Genomic DNA, 21,920 nt, shown 5'->3' on the forward strand with positions numbered 1-21,920 from the left:
CTGGCTGATACTTCCCACTCTAAGACCCTGTTTGCAGTTGTTTACCATCCTGAGAAAACATCCGGACCCTTTTATTCATGCTATCTGCATTTTAGTTGGCGGTCGGTGATTTGCTTTGCTGCAGTTAATTTCAGCCACATCAATCCAACCTGAGAAAGGAGCAGGGAGAACGTTTTGTCTTATGATGGGGTGGGGGAAAAAAAAGAACAAGCCTGCTTGAAAACCCCGCTAGGACTTCATAGTTAGCAGAAAAACCTTCATTTCAGGGATCTACATTGAGGAATGATGCCGAAAAGGTACCCAAATCTGACTGATGCTAAAACAGAACTATAGAAAACTACATTTTATTCAGTACATTTGCTACCAGAGCTATATTTGAAGGTCCAAGGATAGGACGCAGCAGTTACCCATCTCGAAGGCAAGAAGTAAAATAACCAAGAAACCAATCTGTAGGTGTAGCAGAGGGAAAGTAATTTGGGACAAGGAGCCTGAAAGCCAAGAGGACGAGGTTACTGGGGGAGAAAGGGATAGATCAGGCACGTTTGACTGCAACAGGGGCAGAAAAAGGCAGGTGGGATGGTTAAAGCATACGACAAGGAGACTGAAGTGAGGAGGAAGAGAGCAGAGGACGAATAAGCAGACCTTAGAGTCAGGTGAGAAAGAACTGAAGCTGTCACGGCAAAGAAATGGTGGGCCAAACTAGGAGGAAAGGAGACAGGGACAGCACAAACTACTGGCTGGACATCGTGAGGAGGAGGAGGAGGAGATCTGCCTCACCTCAGCCATCCGCTTTGGGTGGATGGGAGAGGTCAGGGAAGGACGGAAGAGAAGGGAAACCGTGCCTGTTGGCAAACGCTCCCCAAACCTAAAAGCGGACCTAACGTTGCAAAAAGTCACCACTCCTCTGCTGTCAGCAAATACACGAAACCAACTGGCAAACACACGCCGAAAACGCCAGCTAATTACACACCCAGCGCGAGTGGCAGAGGTCTGTGGGATGCAGCTGGGGTGGGCAGCCCTGCTAGCGATCCTCGCAGAGGTCACCGTGGTGCCACGGGGACCGGAGTCGATGGGGATGGGAGGTTTTTTTTCTTTTTTTGTGGAAAAAAAAAAAATAGCAGGCAGTTGGGTGATTAAAGACTATCGTGGAAATACAGAGAAGAAGCAGAGGTCCCCTTCCCGAGCTAAAATACAGAAGTGCCCCAGAACTGAAGGGCATGAGTGTCTTGATACACTCGGTTCAGTTCATGAATAACGTTGCTGGATTGTATCAATGGACGGTATTGCAAAGCCATACAAATAAATCAGATATTGCAAACAAATCACTGCTGACCAGGCCCAGCATTTGTCCTGGTTTCTTTTCCATATTCAAAGCACGCTTTTTTTTATTATTGTTATTTTTGCAAAAGCTTTCCATTCAGCATTAATTGTTCTGGCTTCGGTGAACCCTGCAAGAGGAGCCTACCCACCTCCAGCCTCTGCTGGTCACAGCACAACCTCCCTGAGCAGCCCCACAAAAACCATCCCGCACAGCACGGGATCACTCCTGTCCCTGCCAGAGCAAACCAGGATCTGGTAGGAAAGTAACATTTCTCTGCTCAGATTCCAGGGAACACGTCAGATAGGGACAGTGCCTGACTACAACCTTTCAAATCCCATTTGAGCCCATACTGAGGCAAATTAACCACTTCCTCGAGACTCCTTGGAGGGATACCCTTTAGGCAACCCTGAGATTTTGCAGCCAGGAGGCAAACGGGTCAAGCATTTTACCTGAATCCAGCAAGAAGGTCAATAAGACCTGGCCATTTATGAAAATAAAGAATTAAATCCCCTCTCACCCCCGCTCCCCTTTGCGCTGGTGTTCATTTTATAGTAAAGGGCCGCTCAATACTAATTAAATGCAGGGGAGCCATCAGAACCGAGCAACTTGCAGGGAAAGACACCGCTGGTATTAAGGGCTCCCCATCCTTCAAAACCTCCAGCTGATAATATTTCTGGTAGCTCACGACAACCCTTTGCACTGATCTGGATAGTTCACAAATTAATAGCTCTTAAAATAGCGCCGGAACGGTATTTTTACATTTATGTGGTGTTGTTTTTTTTTTTTTTTTTTTCCAGCTGGGGGTGACAGCGCGAACCCTGGCATCCTCATTTCTCCCCTCCCGGGTACCTGGGATTCGTCACCCAGGCACCTGCAGGAGAAAGGCTCCAGGGAGCAGCGAGGTTATTTCTAGGACAGGGACTTAAGGAAATGGCCCTGCTGTATCGGGTTCCCTTTCACATCGCCATCCTGCCTAGGCAACGGCAAACGCAGCTCCTGCCATCCCGAGGCTGCCCTGCGAGTTTGCTTCTACCCCGAGGCGTCCGAAAGCGCTCAGGAAAGGTGGTAAAGAGGGGAAAAAAAAGCACATTTAAGGAAAAAAAATAAAAAAAACCACTCACTGGGCTCTGACAGGCCCCATTGATTTTTAAGCCCTTAAGAATAAGCCCTTCTCAGGCAGCAGTTAAATCCCTGGGTATCATAACAAGTTACAGACACAATCCATAGGCCCACATCAAACAAACATGTCCTTACATCAGGGCAAGCGAGCTGCAGATCCATCCTTCAATCTCCGGGGGAGATTCTCCTGGAAAAGGGCCTGGCCAGGACTCCTCTCACACAAACCTCTGCTGCTGACATGGTGCCCGCAGCCCTAAAACGAGGTCCTACGACAAACAGCAGAAGGGAAGCGAGAACTAGGGGATACACACAGAGGCAGAAAAGTCAAGTAACGCGTCAGCGAGCACCACTTTCGGAGCGGCAAAGAAAGGGAAAAAAAAGGAAAAAAAAAAAAAAAAAAAAAAAAAAGAGCACGAGGCCGTGGATGGAGAACAGAGCAATCCCCCTCAGACAGCTCATGCAAGTTTGCAGGGTGACACCAAACCACAGAGCAAACAGCGAGGACGCCTGGCCGAAAGGAAAAGGGAGCTGCAATCCTCGAAGCAAGGGAAGGGGACGGGGAACAGGGGTAGCTCCGGAGAGAATCCCTCAATACGCAAAAAAAAAGCTTTAATTTTGGGGAGGGGATGGTAGGGGGAAGGTGGAGGAGATCCTGGAGCACCCAGGGGAGGTGGAAGAGACCCTAAAGCAGACCTACGGGACGGGAGGAGGAGGCTGTCCTGGCACTCGGGCTCGCTTGCAGACAGTTCAGACAAAGGAGGACGCTCTGCTACAGCGGGATGCGTCGCACAGCTTCAGCTAGCACAAGGTAGCCGCCGTGACGGGGCTCCCCCTCTCCTGTCCCCGCATATCCCCAAATACACAGCCCCCCCTGCGGGTCCCAGCGTGGGGGGCAGCCAAAAATCCATTACTGTCACCGGGTACGAAGGGAGATAAGGGAAGGGAACGAGGCTGGGGAAAGAAACGGAGACAGGGAGGCCTTTAATGAGTCAGCCGCTGCTCTGATTTAAATAAGATCTCCATTTAAGGAGCTCTGCATGGTTTTTTTTGTAATTTGCTTTTTATTTTTTTAAAGCATTGCCCCAGCGAGCGGCAACTTCGGGCTGCACACGGTCGCCTCCCGGCCGCACGCTGGCCCTGGCAGGGAAAGGGTTATGGAAGGGGGAAGGGGAAGGGAAGAAAACCTCTGGAAAAAATGAGGCCGCTCGCTGGTTCGTTTTAACAAGGACATAAATTAGTCTCCAAGCCACAAACGCCATCACCTCCCCGAGCCCCGGGCAGAGCGTAGCGAGGCAAACACGTGCCAAGATAAACGGTGCTGGCTGCAGCCGCCGGGGGTGCCGGGGGGCCGAGAGGGGGCAGGCTGGCAGGCAGGATGGTGCCGCAAAATGGAGCCCGGTGAGCCCAGGGCCGCACAAAAGGGGACCTTCAGATGCTCCTGCCTACACCCGCATCCAAAGGAGCGAAGGGAGAGGGAGAGGGGGAAAGCGGGGTGCCTGAAAAGAGCGGCTCTCCGTGGTCTGGCTTTCATTACCGCCAGCAGCCCTTCCTCCTCCTCCTCTTCCTCCTCCTCTTCCCGTCTTGGAAGAAGGCCGGCGAGCAGGCAGCAGCCCAGGTGAAAGGCTCCATCGGGCAGGCAGGCAGGCACGGCAGCAGGGAGGGGAGCAGACAATGGCGGGGTGATTCATTACAAAGGCACACGCACAGCCACACACGGGCACGCACGCAGGCTCCAGCGCCGCTGCCGCTGCTGCTGCCGGCTGCCACATGGGCTGGCGGGACTCCTTAAGGAGGCAGCGGCTCCCTTCCCACTCCGCGAGATGCTCGACACCTTCCCCCCTTCTCCCAGCCCTGATGGGAAACAGATTCGGAGGAAAACGCCAGCAAGGCACTGGGCTGTCCAAGAAAGGGAGGGCTTTGTGCTCCACGCAAGCCAGCAAGCTCCCCGCGCCGAGAGAAAGCCTTTTACCGTATAATTCCCATCCACCCCAAGACTTTTCTCTTTTATCTGCAATTAGCACATGATGTACCGGGCCCCGCTGAACGCTCGTTTTCCCTGATTTAGGATTAAGGGGGATCAGAGCAGGGTACTTGCTGGTAATGAAGCTGAGCTCTAGCTCTCATTAGCAATTTTGGTTTCCTATTTTCAAGCACGTTTCCCCCTTCCAGCACCTCCCGTCGCTATTTCTGGTCTTCCCCCCATCTATTTTGTTTCACCAGCCCTCAGGTCTATAGGGCAGCTAGCCTCCCAGGTTCCCAAAGAGAATGGGCGAGCTCGCCTCCTAAAATGCCACAGAACTCAGCCAAGGCAGACAACGGCACCCGGAGCTCGAAGCAAACCGAGCGAGATCCTGCCGACAGCACCTCGCTCCGCTCGGTTCAGCGGTGCTGAATCCCTTCAGCAGCAATTACCAGCTGAAGATACCAGCAATGTCTACTTCCCATACACGAAACGGAGCCCCGGTGAAGCAGGTCTGCAGGCGCTGAGCGAGGCCAGGGCACTGCCCCCAGCAGCGCTGCGGAGTGGGGGCACGGTGCTGGCCGTGCCTCTCTCCCCGGAGGCCCCCTGCGAGAAGCAGCGCTGCGGCGGAGCTCACCATCACCATCCTCCTCATCTCCCACTCTGGGGCCACCAGCCGCTCACCCCAAAACCCTGAGCTGAGGGCAAGCTGAGCTCTCCTCCCCTACTGCTCCACATGAAGCTGCAACATCAGCACGCGAATACGCAGCGCAAACCCCAAAAACCTACCCTGGGCAGCACGCGCTTTTAAGGCACTTATAATTCAAGGTCAAGCAACGCTAACAACGCGTGCTCCTAGGAGGGTATCCCCAACCTTTACGTGAGCTTGTGCCCTCCTGTGCCTCACCCAGCGCCCCAGCAGCTGGGCATCCCGTCCTCCCCGGCTCTACGCGGCCCCAAAGCAGCTCGTGCTTTGGGGTGCTGGGTCTTGGGGACACACCAGCTACGCACCCGCTGTGTGCTGAGGGCTCGGGCTCCCTTCTGCAGCACACAGGCAGGGATTATGCGCAGAGAGGTGGTGGCAGGGAGCTTCCAGCACGCACACCAAGCTGCGTGGAGGAACTCCGAAACGTGCACGCGCCCGGCCGCAGCTCGGGGGCATCCACCTCCGTCCACCCGGGCGCATCCCCAGCGAGGCAGCGCCAGATAAATGGACCCCGCCTGCAAGCAAAGCCCCGGCTTTTCGAGCATCACTCACGGCACTAAATATAGGTACCGAGCGCCTCGGGAGGTTTCCGCAGAGCTCTTCTGTCTCCGAACGGAAAGCCTTGGGCCGGGCGAAAAGGAACGGGTAATGGAAGGGACTAAATAGCAGGAGCAGAAGGTGGGGCTTGGGAGCAGGGGAAGACACCTCGCGGTGGACAGGGAGCTTATTTTTCAGGCGCTGACAAGTCGATGCGGGGTGAGGGGACGGCAAGGGTCAAAGCGGGTGTCGCTTCTGGCAGCAGCGGGACATGCAGCACCTCGGCGCGGGCAGGCGAGGGACGAGGGAAGCCAAGGCTGGTGCGCGGGCATCCCTTTGAGAAACGATGCAAAGCTCCGCAGAAGGGGAAGGATTGGGGTGAGGAGGGGGGGGGGAGGGAAGAGCTTGGATCAACCCAGATTTGAAGCAAAGTTCCCTCCGAGAGCCTTGGGAATAGCCCCCCGAAAGGCTCGCCGCTCCGCAAGGCACTGCGGGGCGTTATATAATGCCTGGCTCCCAAGGCTCCCAGCTCGCCGATGCCGCTTTCCCTCCTCCTCCCTTGCAGATACCAAACCCCACCGAGGCAAAGAACCCCTAAAAACCGTGCAGAGACCTCAAAAACCCCACCGCTACCCTCCCCAAACCCCGACCGGGGGGGGGGGGGGTCGCCCCAGGCTCTGCCGGCCCCCCGCTTACCTTTGTGCGGGGCCGGGGCCGGGCAGCCCGGTTTGGGAAGGGGCCGCCCGCTGCCCTGCTCTCCCTAGAGGGCACTGCGAGCCCCCAGCCTTCCCTCCGGGCTCCTCCCGGCCCAGGTGAGCGGTACCGAGCCGGGGGGAGGCTGTGGGGTGGCCCCGGTCCCGGCTCGGCTCGGTTCCCCCCCCCCCCCCTTCCCGGCCCCAAAGCTCCGGAGCTTCCCCCGCGCAGACAAAGCAGCCTTACCTGAGTTACCATTTTCTTTTTCTCCATAAACCAAAATGGGGGAAAGCCCGGCCGCGGGGAGGTGGGAAAAAAAGAATAATAATAATAATAAAAAATAAAATAATCAAATAGCGACGATTTAAAAAAAAAAAAAAAAAAAGGAAAAAAAAAAAAGAAAAAACCACCCGCGGCTCCGAGGAGGCGGGTGCCTGCGCTGCGTCGCCTCGCCGGCGCGGTGCCCCCCGAGCCCTTAATTATTATTTTTTTATTATTTTTTTATTATTATTATTTTTTTAATATATATTTTTTTTCCTCCCTTTCTTCTCCTCCTCCCGTGTTCCTCCCTTTCTTCCCCCTTCCTCCCGCCGCCCCCCCCGGCTCGGCCAGATGGCTGCGGGAAGCGCCGCCCCGCCCGGCCGCGGTAATTAATGCGAGCCGGGACCGCCCCCCCCCTCACCCCCCCTTTCCCTTAGCCCGCCCCGCCCGGCTCGGCTCAAAAAAAAAAAAAAAAAAGAAGAAAATAAAAAAAAAAACCTCCCCCCAGCCCAAAAAGCGGTGCCCCCCCCCCCCCCTCCCCGGCGGGGAGCTGCCGGCCGGGCTCCGGCTGCCACAAAGGGGAGCGGGCGGCACGGTCCGAGCCCTCACCCGGAAGCACTACAGCGCCTGGAGCCGCGGCTCCCTCATAATAGAGAGGGAAAAGGGCCGGGAGATTTCCCCTCTTGGTGTTTTTTTTCCCTCAAAATGTAAATAAGGGGGGTGGCTGAGCGGCGCTGGTTCTGCCGGGGAGCTGGTAAAATGGCCGGCAGCGCTGCTGGGCGCAGCGGGCGTCGTGCCCACGAAGCCCACCTCAAGCTGTGGGGGCCCTGACGCGAGGAGGAGAGCGGCCCCTCTGACACCTCTTTTTGGCGCCTGGCAATCCAGAGACCCGCCAGGTTTTGTGGCAGAGGAGCCAAGTGACACCGCAACGTCCCCATGTGCTCTCCTTTGCGTTGCCCCCAAACCCTCAGCTAAAAAAAACACCACAGGTATCGCACCAAGCAGCCTGCGCTGGCCCCCAGTGCTCCCCAATTTCACTGCAAAATTACATCTGACCCTCCCATCTCCACCAATTCAGCCAGAGCTCATTGCTCCTTCCATGTGAGAAGCCCAAGACCAAAGCCCCAGCGAGCCATGCTGTCCCAACAGAGCAGAGCCCACATTTTCCCCCGTTAGTGCATCCTCTCCGCCAACCCACTCCTTATGACACTACACAGGTCTGCCGGCGGTATTGCACAAGCAGGGAAAGAATTGGGTTTATTTTTTTTTTCCCCTATTACAAACCTGCGATTCTGGAGCACGATTCTGGGTCAAGTGTGAGCTCCGTTTCAAAGCGGCAGAAAACACGGTGACCTCCTTATACCTTTGCCATGGCAAAGCACCAGGCTGGAGCTACGTGCATCTCATTCACCAGACCTCTGCAAATCACTCAGCGTAATTCAGCTTAAGTTAATGGAGATTAACTGTTGCATTCACCCCGTCTCTACGGCATATAGTGGTGATTTCTTGTCCCTAATCAAAGGGCACAGCGCAGACCTTTAGGGTAGAGAAATGGCCTGCCACACTCATCCCACCACTGCTCACCAAGTGTTATTTTCTAACCCACTCTGGCCTTCACCTCAGGAACCTCTAGGAATACTGGCCGCCACCAAGGAGCCCTCAAAGGGAAGAGAGGAAGGTGTAAGCACTTACACATCTGCACCAACCCGCTGCTACAACTGCTTTGCTCACGTGCCAGATGAGTGGGAACTCCCATCAGTATGATCTCCTGCTGGTCTCCCTCTTTCACCACGTACGGAGGAAGCATCTCCTCCCTTTTGCTTGGAATTCACCCACCTTTGCTCCTGCTTAGCCAAAGAAGCCCCCCAGTTTCTAATGGATGCGCTCAGGCAACAAGAAACACGGGTCTGCAAGAGCTCTGGTCGCCCTGAACACATCTGACATGAACACCCGATACAGAGATTCAAAAGTTTCAAGAATACCATGGAGAACAAGACCAGACTTGATAGCACACCTCGACTTGGGCTCCACCGGAGCCAACAAAGCAACACCTGATGATGAACGAGACCGATAAAATTAACTAGCTGATCTGCACGACTCACCTTTCCCCCTGGGGGCTGGGGGAATTGTCTGACGGTCAAGTAAAATAAGCTTGGTGGGCCTCCACCTAGTGTCACCTGTGTGCCCGTCACGGAACCACCACGCAATTTAGCATCATGGCTTGCCACCCTTCACCCAGGAGAGCCCAAGCCCCAAAATGCAGAGCAGGCTGCTGAACGCGACAGGGACGCAGAGGCAGAGCTGAGCACGGGAAGCCTGAGAAACACAGCTCAGAGCCATGAGATCATCCCTTCCTACTGACTGCGTTTGTTCAAAAAGCGACACATTCAGAACAGATCTAGATGCCAGGACTTGGGAGTTGCCACGATTTTTTGTGCATCACAGGCACAAATGCAGTGAAACTTCCTTCCTGTGCTGTGGAAGCAGCATTAGGAAGTAAATCAGGGAAAATTAACCTCGTCTGCCTCCGCAGAGCCAGGGCAGACCTCATCATCCTCACCAAGCCAGGTGAGGCTTGTTGCTCACACCTGAGCACTTCAGCACCTCTGCTACATTCTCTTCTGTGCTCACCCAGACATGCTTGATGGTGTTTGTTAGTTCCTGTCATTCATATCCTACTGGAAAACAAGCTGGAGAAGGCTTCTCAAGCAGCAGGTGATGGGGCAAGGCCACTGAAATCACACTGGTGAGAGCACAAATGAAGAATTCACCCGCAGTTGGATTAAGTGGTCTACACTTCCACTTCCAAATGCTTGAGTTAGTTCAATGCTCGTAAGGCTGGTAGAAATGGGAAGAGAAGAGAAAGCCACAAACACTCGGCTTTAAGCAAGTTTCAGGACTTTTTCTTTCGCCATGCCTCTAATTCCCCTGTGCTGCTAGGGCAGAAAGAAAGGCCAGCCTTCGATTTTAACATCCCATTACCTGCATTTCTGTGCTGGCTCAAGTTGAGATGGAGCAAACCTGCCAGCTGGATCAAGGCCAGAGGGAGAAAAAAAAAAAAAAAGAAAAAAAAAAAGGTTCAAGTGCAAAGAACCAATTTATCAGGAACAAATCTTAACAACCAAAAGACACACTTCTGGTGGTGGAGTCTATTCATGTATGTAATCAAAAACCCGGTACAAGGTAACCTAACAAAATACTCTTTAGTGGCTATCTGAAGCATCTCAGGGTAGATAATCCTCAACTGTTAAGTCTGCCTTTCACGTTTTCTGGATGAATTTGGTGCCTCTGAGGACAAGGAATGCTGACACTGAATAGTCAAGGATTGCGCAGAGAACATCATCTTTCACTTGGCTCCGAAAGTATTTGAGCCTGACCCAGAGCCCCTGGCTTCTCCAAGGCCACACGACAGGCCAGGAAAGCTCACGTGTGCTCCAAATATAGCCCCCTCCCCAGCCAGGGCTGCAACGCGCCCTGCCTTAGGCAAAGCCCTGCTCCGAAACCCACCCTTTCCCGTCGCCCTACTGGATCTCCAAGAGCAAAAAGGTGACGGGGGAGACTTTTAGGGGCGTTGTGGCTGGTTTCAGAGGAGGGAGGAGGAAAACGGGTGACGGGGTGGCTCGCCACCCCTGAGGGACAAGCCGCAGTCACACAAGCCACATGCCCCGGGCAAAGCAGCAAGGCACTCGACAACACAGCAGTTTGCAGAGCGCGGCATTGCTGTCAACTCAACCCCCCTAAAAAAAAAAAAATAACAAAAATAAATTAAAAAATAAAAAGCCAGAAATGCAAACGCACACGGGTCTCAAACAAGGCAGTTAAAGCGTCGGACAGGGCCACTCGCATGCGGGGAGGCTCAAAGCCCTCGGCGGAGCCTCTGGGGAGCCCAGGCCTGGCACACGCCGAGCGTGGTGGCAGCGGTGTCCTACGGGACCAGCACCCAGGGCTCCAGCCCGCCCCAAGCAAACAGCACGCCTCTGTCGAGTCGCCGCTCTCCTCTCGCTTACCTGGACGACTGGGTATTGATAATCCATACAATACACACCATACATAGCCAAAGATCCTCCAGGTAGAGGCCAAGAGGACGCAGGACCGGAGGCTTCAGACCCGAGCCTCCGTCTTTCAGCCTGGTGGGAAGGACTCTGGCAGCCCTGCGCAGTGCTTGGCTCAGGCCTCTGGGGCCACTCAGGTTGACACTGGCTCAGCTGAAAATAAAAAGGAGCTGCCTGGCTCGGCTCGGCTCAGCCCCTCTCTTCTGGGATCCGGCGAGGCAGCGCTCGACCATACGCAGCGGAGGCTCCTAAAATTAGAAATCCCGTCCGGAGAGCGGCCCTAGGAGCCTCGAGCGCTGAGCGGGGCCGGCAGGATCCTCGCCGCAGCCGCCGGGGACGGGAGGAAGCAAACAGCATTTCGGATCTGAAGGGAGCATATGTTCCGGGCTCTAGGTGCGTCAGAGGGAACGCTCCCAATCCAGGACAGCGAAAAACATATGGGACCGCTCCTCCCCCACCCCCGTACCCTTCTTGCCGTCCTAGGCAGGGACAGGTGCTGGGATTAGCGTCGCAAAAAACCCTTTGGTGCTGTGGAGAGGGGAGGGGGGTGAGGGGGTGAGGCGAGCAGCCACGTCGATGCCTCGAGCCGAAGGGATCTCTTTCAGGACGGGGTATGCGGCTGTATTGGCTGACGCCTCGCCCTCCCTGCTGCCGGGGGGGAGCTGGGCCTGGGGACCCCCAGGTCGCCCGCTCTCAGCTGTCCCACAGCATCCGGGGGGGGATTAATGCTGCCCCCAAAGCCGGGGGGCTGTAGGGTGAGGGGGGCAGAGCCAGTTGTTCTCCCCCTTTTGGGAAGCGGCCCCCTCCCCGGCATTTTCTCCTCTGTCCCAGGCGCGTTCCCAGGGAGGGATAACCGACGGGGACAGATGCCGGGCTGCTCTGACACGGGGCGGAGGGTTCACCCGGCCCGGCCCCGCATGCCAGACGTGTTCCCGAAAGCCGAGAGCCCACGGGTGATTCTTAGAAGACAAAACACGGCCGGGGGGCGACCGCCCGCAGCAAGGCGCGTGGGCTCGCAGACCCCCAGGCACACAAAATGCCGGCCTCCAGAGGGAGAGGCCTGCCACAGCCTCGCTCTGGGGCTTCAAAAGTGGGATTGCTACGGTGATCCAAACCAAGGCAGGCTACCCAAATCCCCCCGACTGCTTCAAATGCATCTTGGGAGGGGGATCATTGCTTTGTGTCCTCTTCTTTGAACATTTCTGATCTTTAGTTTCCGCGTAGCGTGGCTGGGCACTGCTAACCCGCTCTGGGGCGGGCAGCTGGAGCCATTCCTGTATGATGGACCAGCATCACCACAAGAAAGCTGTTTTCCCTTTTCCTCTTCTTTGCCCCCTCATGTTTTCCTGCGGCACCTCCATTTTCCTTCAGACACCACAATAATAATAATAAAAAAAAAGAACCGACAACTATCAGCTTTGCATTTGGCACGCAGATTAGGTCCCTTCAAAAAGACTCGAGTTAACTTTTTCATTCTCCCCCAAAGGTTAAATGCGTGGATCGTGTCCCTGGCACCCTTTCCTTGGTAATCCACGATTCAGGGAAGGGGAACCCACAGCCTCTGACCTATCCACAGGGCAGGTCAGCTCTTGGCTTCTCCCCTGCTCCGACCGCCCCTTCTGGCCAAGCTGCCTCGGAAAAGGACAGCGAGGAGCCGGGTGAGCAGCTGCCACCCACTCTCATCATCTTTCCTAGGGCCACTCCTGCCTTACAAAAGGAGCCCGGCCAATTTGGGGCGTATAAAGCATGCCATTTTCTGCTCCTTAAACGCGAGCAGCAAAAAACGTTTCTATAGCCATTGTTTCTGCGTGAAGATTTGTGCAGACAACAGAGAAGCTAATTGCCCATAAATGGGAAAGCAGCTATGCCTCTAAACCTCTTTGCCACAGAAAAAAAAAAAAAAAAAAAGGATGATTCCCAAAATAAACTTCCATCTTCTTCTGCCTTCGTCCAGTTGACTTCACCCCAGACTCAGCCTGGCTTTCTGGAGCTCGCACCGTGCCTCTTCCTCACCTCCAGAAGATTGCGTGGCTTCCCCTCCTCGCCCTCCCCGCAAGCCCCGCCGTAGGGCACAGATTGTATCTGGTTTCCTCCGAACAGACAACAATGCTTATTTATTTATTTTTCCCCTTTCTGCAACTGCACGTTCAATAGGTGTCTGCCCTTCATTCTTCTGCATAGCTCGTTATTATGCACTCGGGCAATTTAGTATCTCCAATAACATCTGTTTATGAAAAGGCATTAATTTATAAAAACCTGAAGTCTTTTCCACTGCTTGTTTTTTTTGCTACTTCATATTACCGCCCCAGGTTTTAAAACCAAATCCCTAACTAAGTTAAAAACCTTACATTTATTTCACAATCCGATTTTTTGTTGTTTTCCACCAGGCCTCCGGGGAATAAAGCATTTCCAAATCCTCGTGCAGATATCGTACTATCTATAAATAACTGTCAAACGGGCAAAACAAAACAAGGAGGGGGAGTGGGGAGGATCACCCAACCTCTCCCTTGCTTTAGCTATAGCGGATAGATCCGGATAGAGCCGTGATGTTTTCAAGTTGTTGATGCAGATTGAAGTACTTTGCTTTAAACTTTGCCTTGGGATACCCGGGTGATGCTTCAGTAAGGAAGCATCACACCTCCCGTGCCCCACGGAAAGTTTAATTACACAAAGTACTTGTAAACTCACACGTGCCAAGATGGACATAGCAGGACTCGACGTACTTTATTGACCAGTAATCAATGTCTGAGTTGTCTACGGTGAAAATTCACTGCTACAGGGGCTGTCCATAGTGGCTGGTCTACGACTGCACGTTGATTTGCAAGGAATATTAGTCCAATACATGAAGGCTGCGCTCCGTAATTGTATTTGGAGATAAATGCCCGACTACATTACCATATAACCTGCTCTGCACACGCATTTCCAGTAACACAAGTTGGGTAACTGCTATAAAACCATAGCCGTGTTCCTGCAAATGCTCACACGTACAAGAAAGTTTAAAATTACAGCAATATGAAGTCTCAATCTGACTCCTTGTGTGGGAAAGCCTCTTCAACTGCTGTCATACAACGCAATGTGATCTTTTCAGAACTTTTACCTTAGGACCGGGTCCTGCAGCTACGCTCCCGTGGCCCAGAGCCTGCTCTAGAACAGCGCCCACCAGCAGCTGGGAGCTCTGCACGTCTCCAGCTTCACTTCATTCCTGAGCAATTTCTGCTTGTTCTTTGTTCTTGTGCCAGTGCTGTCCTCTGGCTTAAAGGTTTCTTCTCGTTCCCTAACAATTAACCTCCCTGATGTATGCCCCCTCTACCCACTTAAACAAGCAGCTGTTCCAGTCTTTTCTCACAACAGGCTTCCTAGTCCCCAGTCTCCAGAATCCCTTTCTTCCACCTGATCTAGCCTGTGTTCGTCTTTTCTAAATAAAATTAAAAATAAAATCTAAATACACATATAGCAGCCAAAACAAGATGGTTGCTCCCAATCCGTTTCCCAGTTCCAGCACTAAACTGCATCTTCTCCAGCCTCATTTGCACCTTCCTCTGCAGCATCACATCAGATGCTGTAGGACCTGTGCTACAGCAAGATGTGCCAACCTGTTACGAAAAATGCACGTTGGCGAGTAAAGGAAAAGATAAAATTGTTGAAGACAGATCGGCTGACCTGACACAATGCTATTCTGATGAATTTGCGTTGCGTTTTATCCCATTTTTCATTTGCATCTGAGCCTTTAATTGCTGTTTTCATCTCCGATTTTGCACCCGACGGAGGCTGGCCCAACAGGTCTGCACTTACGCAGGTCATGCCCCATCATCGAGAAGGCTATGACGCTTCCAGTTCTCTAAGCAAACGATACCACTCCTGATCTGATAGATTTATCAGAAGTTGCATTAGATCTGCAGTTTCATGAGGCAGTTCTCCTGCTTTCAGAAACAGAAACATCATTCCCCAGGCAACCTGCTTCCCAGCCCAGCCTGCACACGCTGTGGTCTTTGAAACGTCTAACTTGGTTGCTTCCACAGTAATTTCATGCCTGTTACCATCCTGCCTTCACCCCCATGATCAACTCCACTTACAACAAGGATTTGTTCAATTCTGCCACCACAACAGGAGCATCCTCATCAACTATCCTATCCCCAACACTCCGTGGCCCCACATCCTTCCCTCTCTGCAATAGGATTCTGAGAAGCTGTCACCCATTTTCTTAGTAACATTTGCAAGGTTTAACTCAGCCTGATTTTTGCCAGTTCCCCCTTTTATCCCCACATTTCCTGACCTTAAAGGCACAGCAATCTCTGCTGATGCCTTATTCTACCCCTTGGAGATTCTCTTTTTGCACCTGGCATCTTTTATGAGGTGATTATGCCTCTACTAAGGACGATGTTTTTCCTTCCAAGCTTTTTCCCTTTCACTTCTGTCATCAGGAATCTGCACCCGAAGCATCTCTTTCAATACAAAAAAAAAAAAGGAAAGAAAAGAAAAAACCCACCACGCACACCCCAGCGTCCGAGTTTTCGATCCAGTTCACCGCCTTCGCTAAATACATTGCTTCTTGTATCAAAGGTTGTATCACCATCACCACCCAGCACAAAGCTGAGGGCATGGAGGCTTCTGAGCAGCTCCTTTTCCTGCACTAGTCGTTATCGGCTGCGATACGTGCCCCGTCTCAACAACAGACGATGCTACAGTGAAGAAGTCTTTTGACCCTATTATTATTAGCAGCATTTGGTCTCCAAGCTGTATCTGAGAAATTAAAGTTTCTCATACTAATATTTATCTCTGTAATGGTGCTGGGAATAACATCATTTCAGAGACTCAGGTTTGTATCTGAATCCAATCCTATGAGAGATTACAGCAGACTCACGGAGCTCCCTCTGGGACCCCTTTTACCATTCCTCCCCACAGCAAATTTGACCAGAAATAGATCCTGCGTTATCGGTATTGCTCTTTTTTTTTTCTTCTTCTTTACAGTCTACTGCATACAATACAGCCTATCTCCTTTCACATCTACCCTATCTGCACCACACATAATCTTGAATACATGTTAAAGTCAAGATTACTATTCTCGCAGATTGATATTATCCCTATAATACCCAGTTTCATGTTCTGCACCACTAGCTCTGGTTCCTCTACTTGCTATTTCTAACGCCAGGAGCCTAAAAAAAAAAAAAAAAAAAAGCAGTGCGTTTGCATATTTACCGATCACACAGCACACAGCTCCCTCAACTAACGCTATCGCCCATCTAGTTACTGCTGGATTTTATTATTCCTTCTATAAGATTGAATTTTATTATTTTCCATCTCCTACCAACCCATCACTTTGCCTGGAGACACTGTTTTACATGCCACTCTCGCAGCATTTACCTAATTCTCCTCTTTCTGCGTACGAGGCACGGCGATTACACAAGCTTTTTTTTCCCAACGTTCTCCAAACCCAGGATTTTACTTCACATGCACGGCTCTCTTTGATGTCTGCAGACTGAGGAGCACTTTTGGAAAACGCAAGACCACAGCCCTGGGCTTTGCTTTGCCTGCTTAGAGCAAGCATGCTAAGTCCCAATTACAAGTACAGCTCCACGAGCAGAAGCTAGCTGTAGCCTCCCCATGCTTGAAGTGCATCCCTGGTAGCTGCAGACATTTCCCAAGGACATTTTTTTTTTTTAAATTGATAAAAAACATAGTGCTGTGGGGCTACAGCCATGTAGCATGGAGCCTGAGATATCTCCATGCTGCACAGTTGTTACACCACACTGATCTTTACTAAGGAAATTACACCAACAGCTTCATTTTATAAAGTGAATTTATAAAATCTTTAGCATAATTCCCTGTTCTCCAGACAAATTAATCCAAGCCTTATCTAGTTACTCCCACTAAAGAGCTCTTACCTCCGCTGATTCTAACTCTTCATCTCTAGAAGCCTGGCTGATGCTCTTCCTCTCACCCACCAAAAATGGCATCTTTAACAATTAGCCAATCACTACATCTGCTAAACTGGGTCATCAGGGATCTGATGAGCAGCTCACAATATGTCTCTGCTTTTTAAAGACTGATGTAAATGTAGGAAACACGCCAGCAAGCAAGGATGCATTTTCTGGCTGGGTATGTACTGATTTCCATAGCAGCTAAATAGATCAAGCAGCTCAGCCAGCTCGTACCGGTGTTAGACAAACAGCGCACGGTACCCAGATTACATCTTGGAAGCTGCACGAGATTCGTGTTTTGCACCAAAGCAAGTCCCGCATCTTGAGCACAAAGGTGCCTTTTGCTCACTCCAGGTGAGAATTATTTTGGAAAGCCATCGCTCCTGTGCAGGGCTGCATTTTCCAGTCTGTATTTCTTATTTGGTTGCTGTGAAGAGGTATAACTTTATTTCAAAAAGCTGCACTTTTTTTTTTTTTTTTTCTTCCAGTTTTTAATATAACCAACAACTAGAACAAAGAGCTGGTGACGGATCAGCTATTCAGGAGAGTGAGCAGCTCAGCACCAAGCCTTTTTTTTTTTTTTTTGCCAGTGAAACACGCTAAGCATGCTAATGCTGGAGATCAGGATGGAGATGCAGCAAGCAGGAACGCAACCAGCAGGTCTGGGAGATGAGGGGTGGCAGCAGAAGCAAAGAGGAGTGTGCTGGATTAGCGTAATGAGGGCATCAGAGGCAGGAATTTGAATGTGCTGGTAAAGCCATAGGAACCACTGCTTCCCTGAACCTGGTCTGATTAGTTAGTGCTACTGATCCCTCACATTCATTAGGATTAATGTTCCTAAACCACATTAGCACAAATGAAATTACCAAAAATACACTTCGAATCCAAGGAAATTAAGATCCCTCTGTCAGAAGAGCTAAGAAGCCCACGGCTAAAGAAAGAAAGAGGCGAATATCAGGTTACTTGGTAGCGAGGAAGACAGCCCCGTCACACACACTGCTTCTGCCAAGGAAGGATCGCAGGCAGACAATGGGACCTCAGTCACCACCTCCTCCAGCTTTCATGGACACAATTCAAGATTTCAAGAGAATATGAAAGAGAAAAATGCCAAAGACCTTATTTAATAAAATGGAAGCTCTGAAGTAGTTCCTGTTCATTTCCTTTCCCCTCCAAGCACTGGAGATTTCCCTTTTCAATCACCTTCTGCTACACATTCTCCATTCACAAGGCAAGGCGCCTGAGCAAGTGTTACGTTCAACTTTCAGCTTCCCTCACAATACCGACGTTAATATCTGTGCCTCGTTTTTAAAACTCATAAAAACCCACTTTCCCTATAACCTCAGGCTGCAGACACTTAAAAGAAAAAAGATGGGAAAAGCATTTTCCCACCACTGTGCTCCGTGGGCCTTTGTGGCCACGTTCAGCAGCCATTCCTCGCTGGCTGGAAGCAACTTGCTGCTGCCTACCTCTGTAAATCATCTTCTGAATCGTTCAGGCATCCTCATTTCTACCATTACACGGGAGGCGAGGTGAGGAGAGCACAAATTCTGCTCCTGCAGCCGGCGCAGCATCTTTCCTCAAGGCACAGCATCTGCACGCAGGTCAGAGAGCTCAGGAGACTCGGGTGTCTTACGAGGCCAAAAAACTACTGGGCAGATTCAAGCCAAGGTCTGATGGACAGTAAGAGACATTTACTTACACGTGATGGAGTTGGTTTGCCTCTGCCACTCCCAACCGAAGCTTTGTGGTCCTGAAACTGATGTAAAGGAGCTGAACAGCCAGGCAAGGTGCACGCCCTGAGCTGTGGACATAAGATACCTGCATCCTGTTACTGTCCTCGGCTCTTCCCTTCATCAGCTACGCTCAGCTATTAAATATTAATGGTTTGTCTAGACTGGAAAACTCGCACAGTTCTAAAACGCAATTACACACACACAGCACGAAAGGACAGGTCAGGATTGAAAATTATTCCTTAAGCACCACTTCTTTTCAAAGCCTAAACAAACTCTGCTGTAGGGAAGGACATGGAAAAAGGAGGCAGAGCCAGGATACCGCGTGGGTCTGCTAAAGCAGCAAATTCTGAGACCTCTGCCTGCTGGACTACTGGCTTGTTTGTTCTGGAGAGCTTTCCTGCAGCCTGCCAGTGGAACAGCAGCGCGAGCAAACTCCAGAAACCTACAAACTAAAACAGGAGTCGTGAAAACACTTGGATCATCCTCGGTTAGGAAGGAGGATTTCTGCAAACCCAATCTACGCAGTCACGGTTGTCAAGACAGACAAAGCTCTTGGTGAAGCTGCAGAGAGCCTCTTGCTCCTGAAGTTAGATCTGTGTGGGCAGAACCTTCCTGAAGTTGGTGAGACCCCAGCCGAGCACAGATCCTGCCCACGCAACCTCAGCTGCCAACCAGGGACCCGGAGTCTATTCAGGCAGAATTCAGATTGCCCAAAGTCTGCCTCTGAAATTATTACAAAGGAGAAAATGTAAGGCAGTGATGAATGCCCAGGTGAAGTTTGAAAAAAAAATCCTCCGCCAGAAGACTGTGCTCCCAAAACTTACATTTCATGCATCACGCTAGCTAACGGAGCCAGCTCCCAAGGAAAGCAGCTTGAGCAGAACAATAACTCACAAAAATATAATTAGTGATTAAATTGCAAAGCAAAGCTGACAGCAGTCTGGATATACCAGCAGCATACAGAAGGCAACTTCGACTTTCATTCCTCCCCCAGCCCGCTGCTTTACGCACCTCACAGAACGGTTTGTAATTATGCTATCTTGAGAAAACACCAGCACACCTGAGCATGACACGCGACAAGCCCTAAAGGGGCTTCTAAAACCAGACAGACTCCATCACCTCAGTTATTACCAGAGGCGCAGCATAAAGGGGAAGAAAAAAAGAAAATATACACATATTTTCCAGAAAAAAAAAATAAAAATACCCCTGCGTTGGGCCCGGGCCTCTTTTCAAGGAGAACTCTAAGTGCTTGGCATTGCTTCAGGAAGAAAATAAGTGTGCTTTTGGGCTAAGCCATTTGGCAAAGAAGGTGCTCATAGCACAGCTTTCTGTAGGGACCACTTGTGTGTGCACTGATCTTGGTAATGCTAGATGTCCGTCAAAGCGCTTTTTGCCTGTTACATGAGAAACAAAAGGCTTCCAGATGCAGGATTTCAACATCAAAGAAGGGAAGGGGCTTTCTCCTGCTGGTTCAGACATTACAGGACAGCTACACTGCCTTTCTGTATTCCTCAGGGCGGGGGAAAAAAGGGGAAACAGAGAAAGGACAAAGCAAAGAGGTTTTCATCGTTGTAGAGGCGTGTTAAATCTACCGGCTAGCTCCAGAGAACAGCTCTGCCCATTTGGAGCGTGGATTTGCCAAAAAAAAATCCATCCTCCCACTTGGATTTTCCCTTAGCAGGCAGCAGCAGCTCAGTTCAATCATCCTTCAAGGGACAACGTTGACCTGCACGGTAAGAGAGAGACCCAGCAGAGAAAGACCTCGCTCTTCTACAAAAGCAAAGCTTAAGCCGGAGCGTTTCTCCAGCTCTATGCTAAGCCTAGAGAAATTAAGGTTAATTCCTTAATTAAAGAACTACCTTCCTAAGAATAAATATTATTAAAAGTCACCAGATGGTAATAGCGGAGCTGCTCTCGCCGAGTATTTTTAATTGAGTGAATCACAAACTGGGGCTGGGCTACGCTGGAGGCTCCTCAGGCGCTGCCCCCTTCCCAGTAGCCGGGGGCATCCCGGCTCAACCTCCCCCTTCCTCGGCGGGCTGGAGCCAACACGTCCCACCTCGCCTGTGCCTGGGGCGAAGGCAGCACACGATGGGTTATCGCTGAGCGTTTCAGTGCTCGTAGCGCCCTAACGGAGAGGGCTTCGGGGACGGAGAGGGGTTTGGGGACGGGCGGTCCTCCCCCCGCCGCCTCCCGGCTTATCGAGCGGCTCCCACGTGAGAAACGAAAATAGAAGGAGGTGCTGGTGTCAAAAACACCGAGCGTCCGTAGATCAGCACGGCTTCCCTGCTGTGTGCACCCAGCCAGGATTTGGGGGAAAGGTTTTCCCAGGCAGCGCTTTGTTCTTTTTCTGGAGGAGCAAAGGCATTCCCTACCCAAATTGGTTCAACCAGAATAGAAGAGCAGCTGCCCACACGCCGCAACCACGCAAGCAGAAGACAAAACATGTCAAAAATATTACTTAAGCTCGGCTCTTAATTGAGTGGAAGTAGAAAGAGAAATAAAAAAAACGGGCAGCACGGTCTCCGTGAGATACTGGGGAGGGGGGAGGCTGAGGAATCGGAGAGCGCCGCGCGGGCAGGTCCTTCAGCTGCTGAAACAGCAGGTCCCGAGTAAATCTCCGAAAATCGTTTGGAAACGGTTCCAGCATGGCAGCATATAGAATATGACACCTTCAGCATAATCTGCAAAGACAATTTCAGGAGAGAGGAATTACAGCTGTCCATTAATTTCTGACAGCCCCTATTTAAAATCTTGCTCGACGGCTCAGCCCCTGACGAATCCTGCTTTTTCTCCATTCCCATTAAAAAAAGGTGAAAAAAAAAACAAAAAACCAACCTCTTCAAACTTGCAGCCAGCTTAGAAGAGATTGGAGAGCAAAATACCAGAAGTGCTGCAGTTAAAGAGTTCGGTGCATTTGCTGAGTGCACAGAAAGGATCCAGAAATAGCACGCAAAGCCGAGGTTTGGCAAGAACGACGCAGTTTACCCTGAAAGAGGAAAGTCAGACTTGCTAAATGAATGGTGACAGCAGCAAGCCGTGCCTTAATGCAAGGGAGTCACCCCCGGGACTGCTCTTCTCGGGCAGAGGTGCTAGTTACTGCTGGGGATGTTGTGTCCCCGCTCTGGTGGTTTCACTCGAGAAGCAGAGAGCTGCGGCGAGGAGAAGAGGCACGCTGAGGCCACGGCAGCACACGGGCAAGGAGCAGTCTTCACATCACCTTCTGCCTCCAAGACAAAAAGAGCAGAAGGCAGCGAGGCCTAGATTTTGCTTGTTTGTTTGGGAAACCTACTTACTCCGGAGAAAGCAGGAACCATCGCAACCCAAAATTCTGGATAGCTTTTTTTCTCGAAATGCCCCAAGACATGGGCTCAGCGGTCTTCTTTTGGTACATAAGGTGGTGGCTCCACGCGCTCCTCCCCCAAGAATTGCGAGGACAGAAGGCAGCCTGATGCCCCTCAGCCCAAAACACTTCCCTGTGGGCTGGCTCTGCCTTCTAGGAACCTCAAAAACAACCCAAAGCACCTGAAGTCCCCACACAACTACCACCGAGGGCCTTCCCCGGCTGCACCACCTAGACACAACCTCTCAGCGGCTCCCCGTGACCTGTACGACCATTC

At 51.4% G+C, this 21,920-nt stretch overlaps 1 protein-coding gene across 26 annotated transcripts in view; it reads right to left on the bottom strand.

Annotated features, from left to right (window-relative positions):
* The window catches only part of RBFOX2 (RNA binding fox-1 homolog 2), a 157,873-nt gene that overhangs the window by 74,324 nt on the left and 61,629 nt on the right, over positions 1–21,920 (bottom strand). Inside the window, exons 1-2 of one of the 26 annotated variants that reach the window (XM_084300256.1) lie at positions 10,605–11,098; positions 2,576–2,706 (exon numbers count right to left, since the gene is read on the bottom strand). The exons of 22 other annotated variants lie outside the window; for them this stretch is intronic. In XM_084300256.1, the coding sequence (XP_084156382.1) occupies positions 2,576–2,602 (27 nt within the window). In that variant the 5' untranslated portion in view covers positions 2,603–2,706; positions 10,605–11,098. Of the gene's footprint in view, positions 1–2,575; positions 2,707–6,582; positions 6,758–10,604; positions 11,099–21,920 lie in introns of those variants that run through there. 3 more of the 26 variants (XM_084300257.1, XM_084300255.1, XM_084300258.1) reach the window with 3 other exon arrangements.

The sequence above is a fragment of the Netta rufina genome (genome assembly GCF_964035555.1).
Source record: "Netta rufina genome assembly, chromosome: 1".
In the NCBI taxonomy this organism is placed as follows: Eukaryota; Metazoa; Chordata; class Aves; order Anseriformes; family Anatidae; genus Netta; species Netta rufina.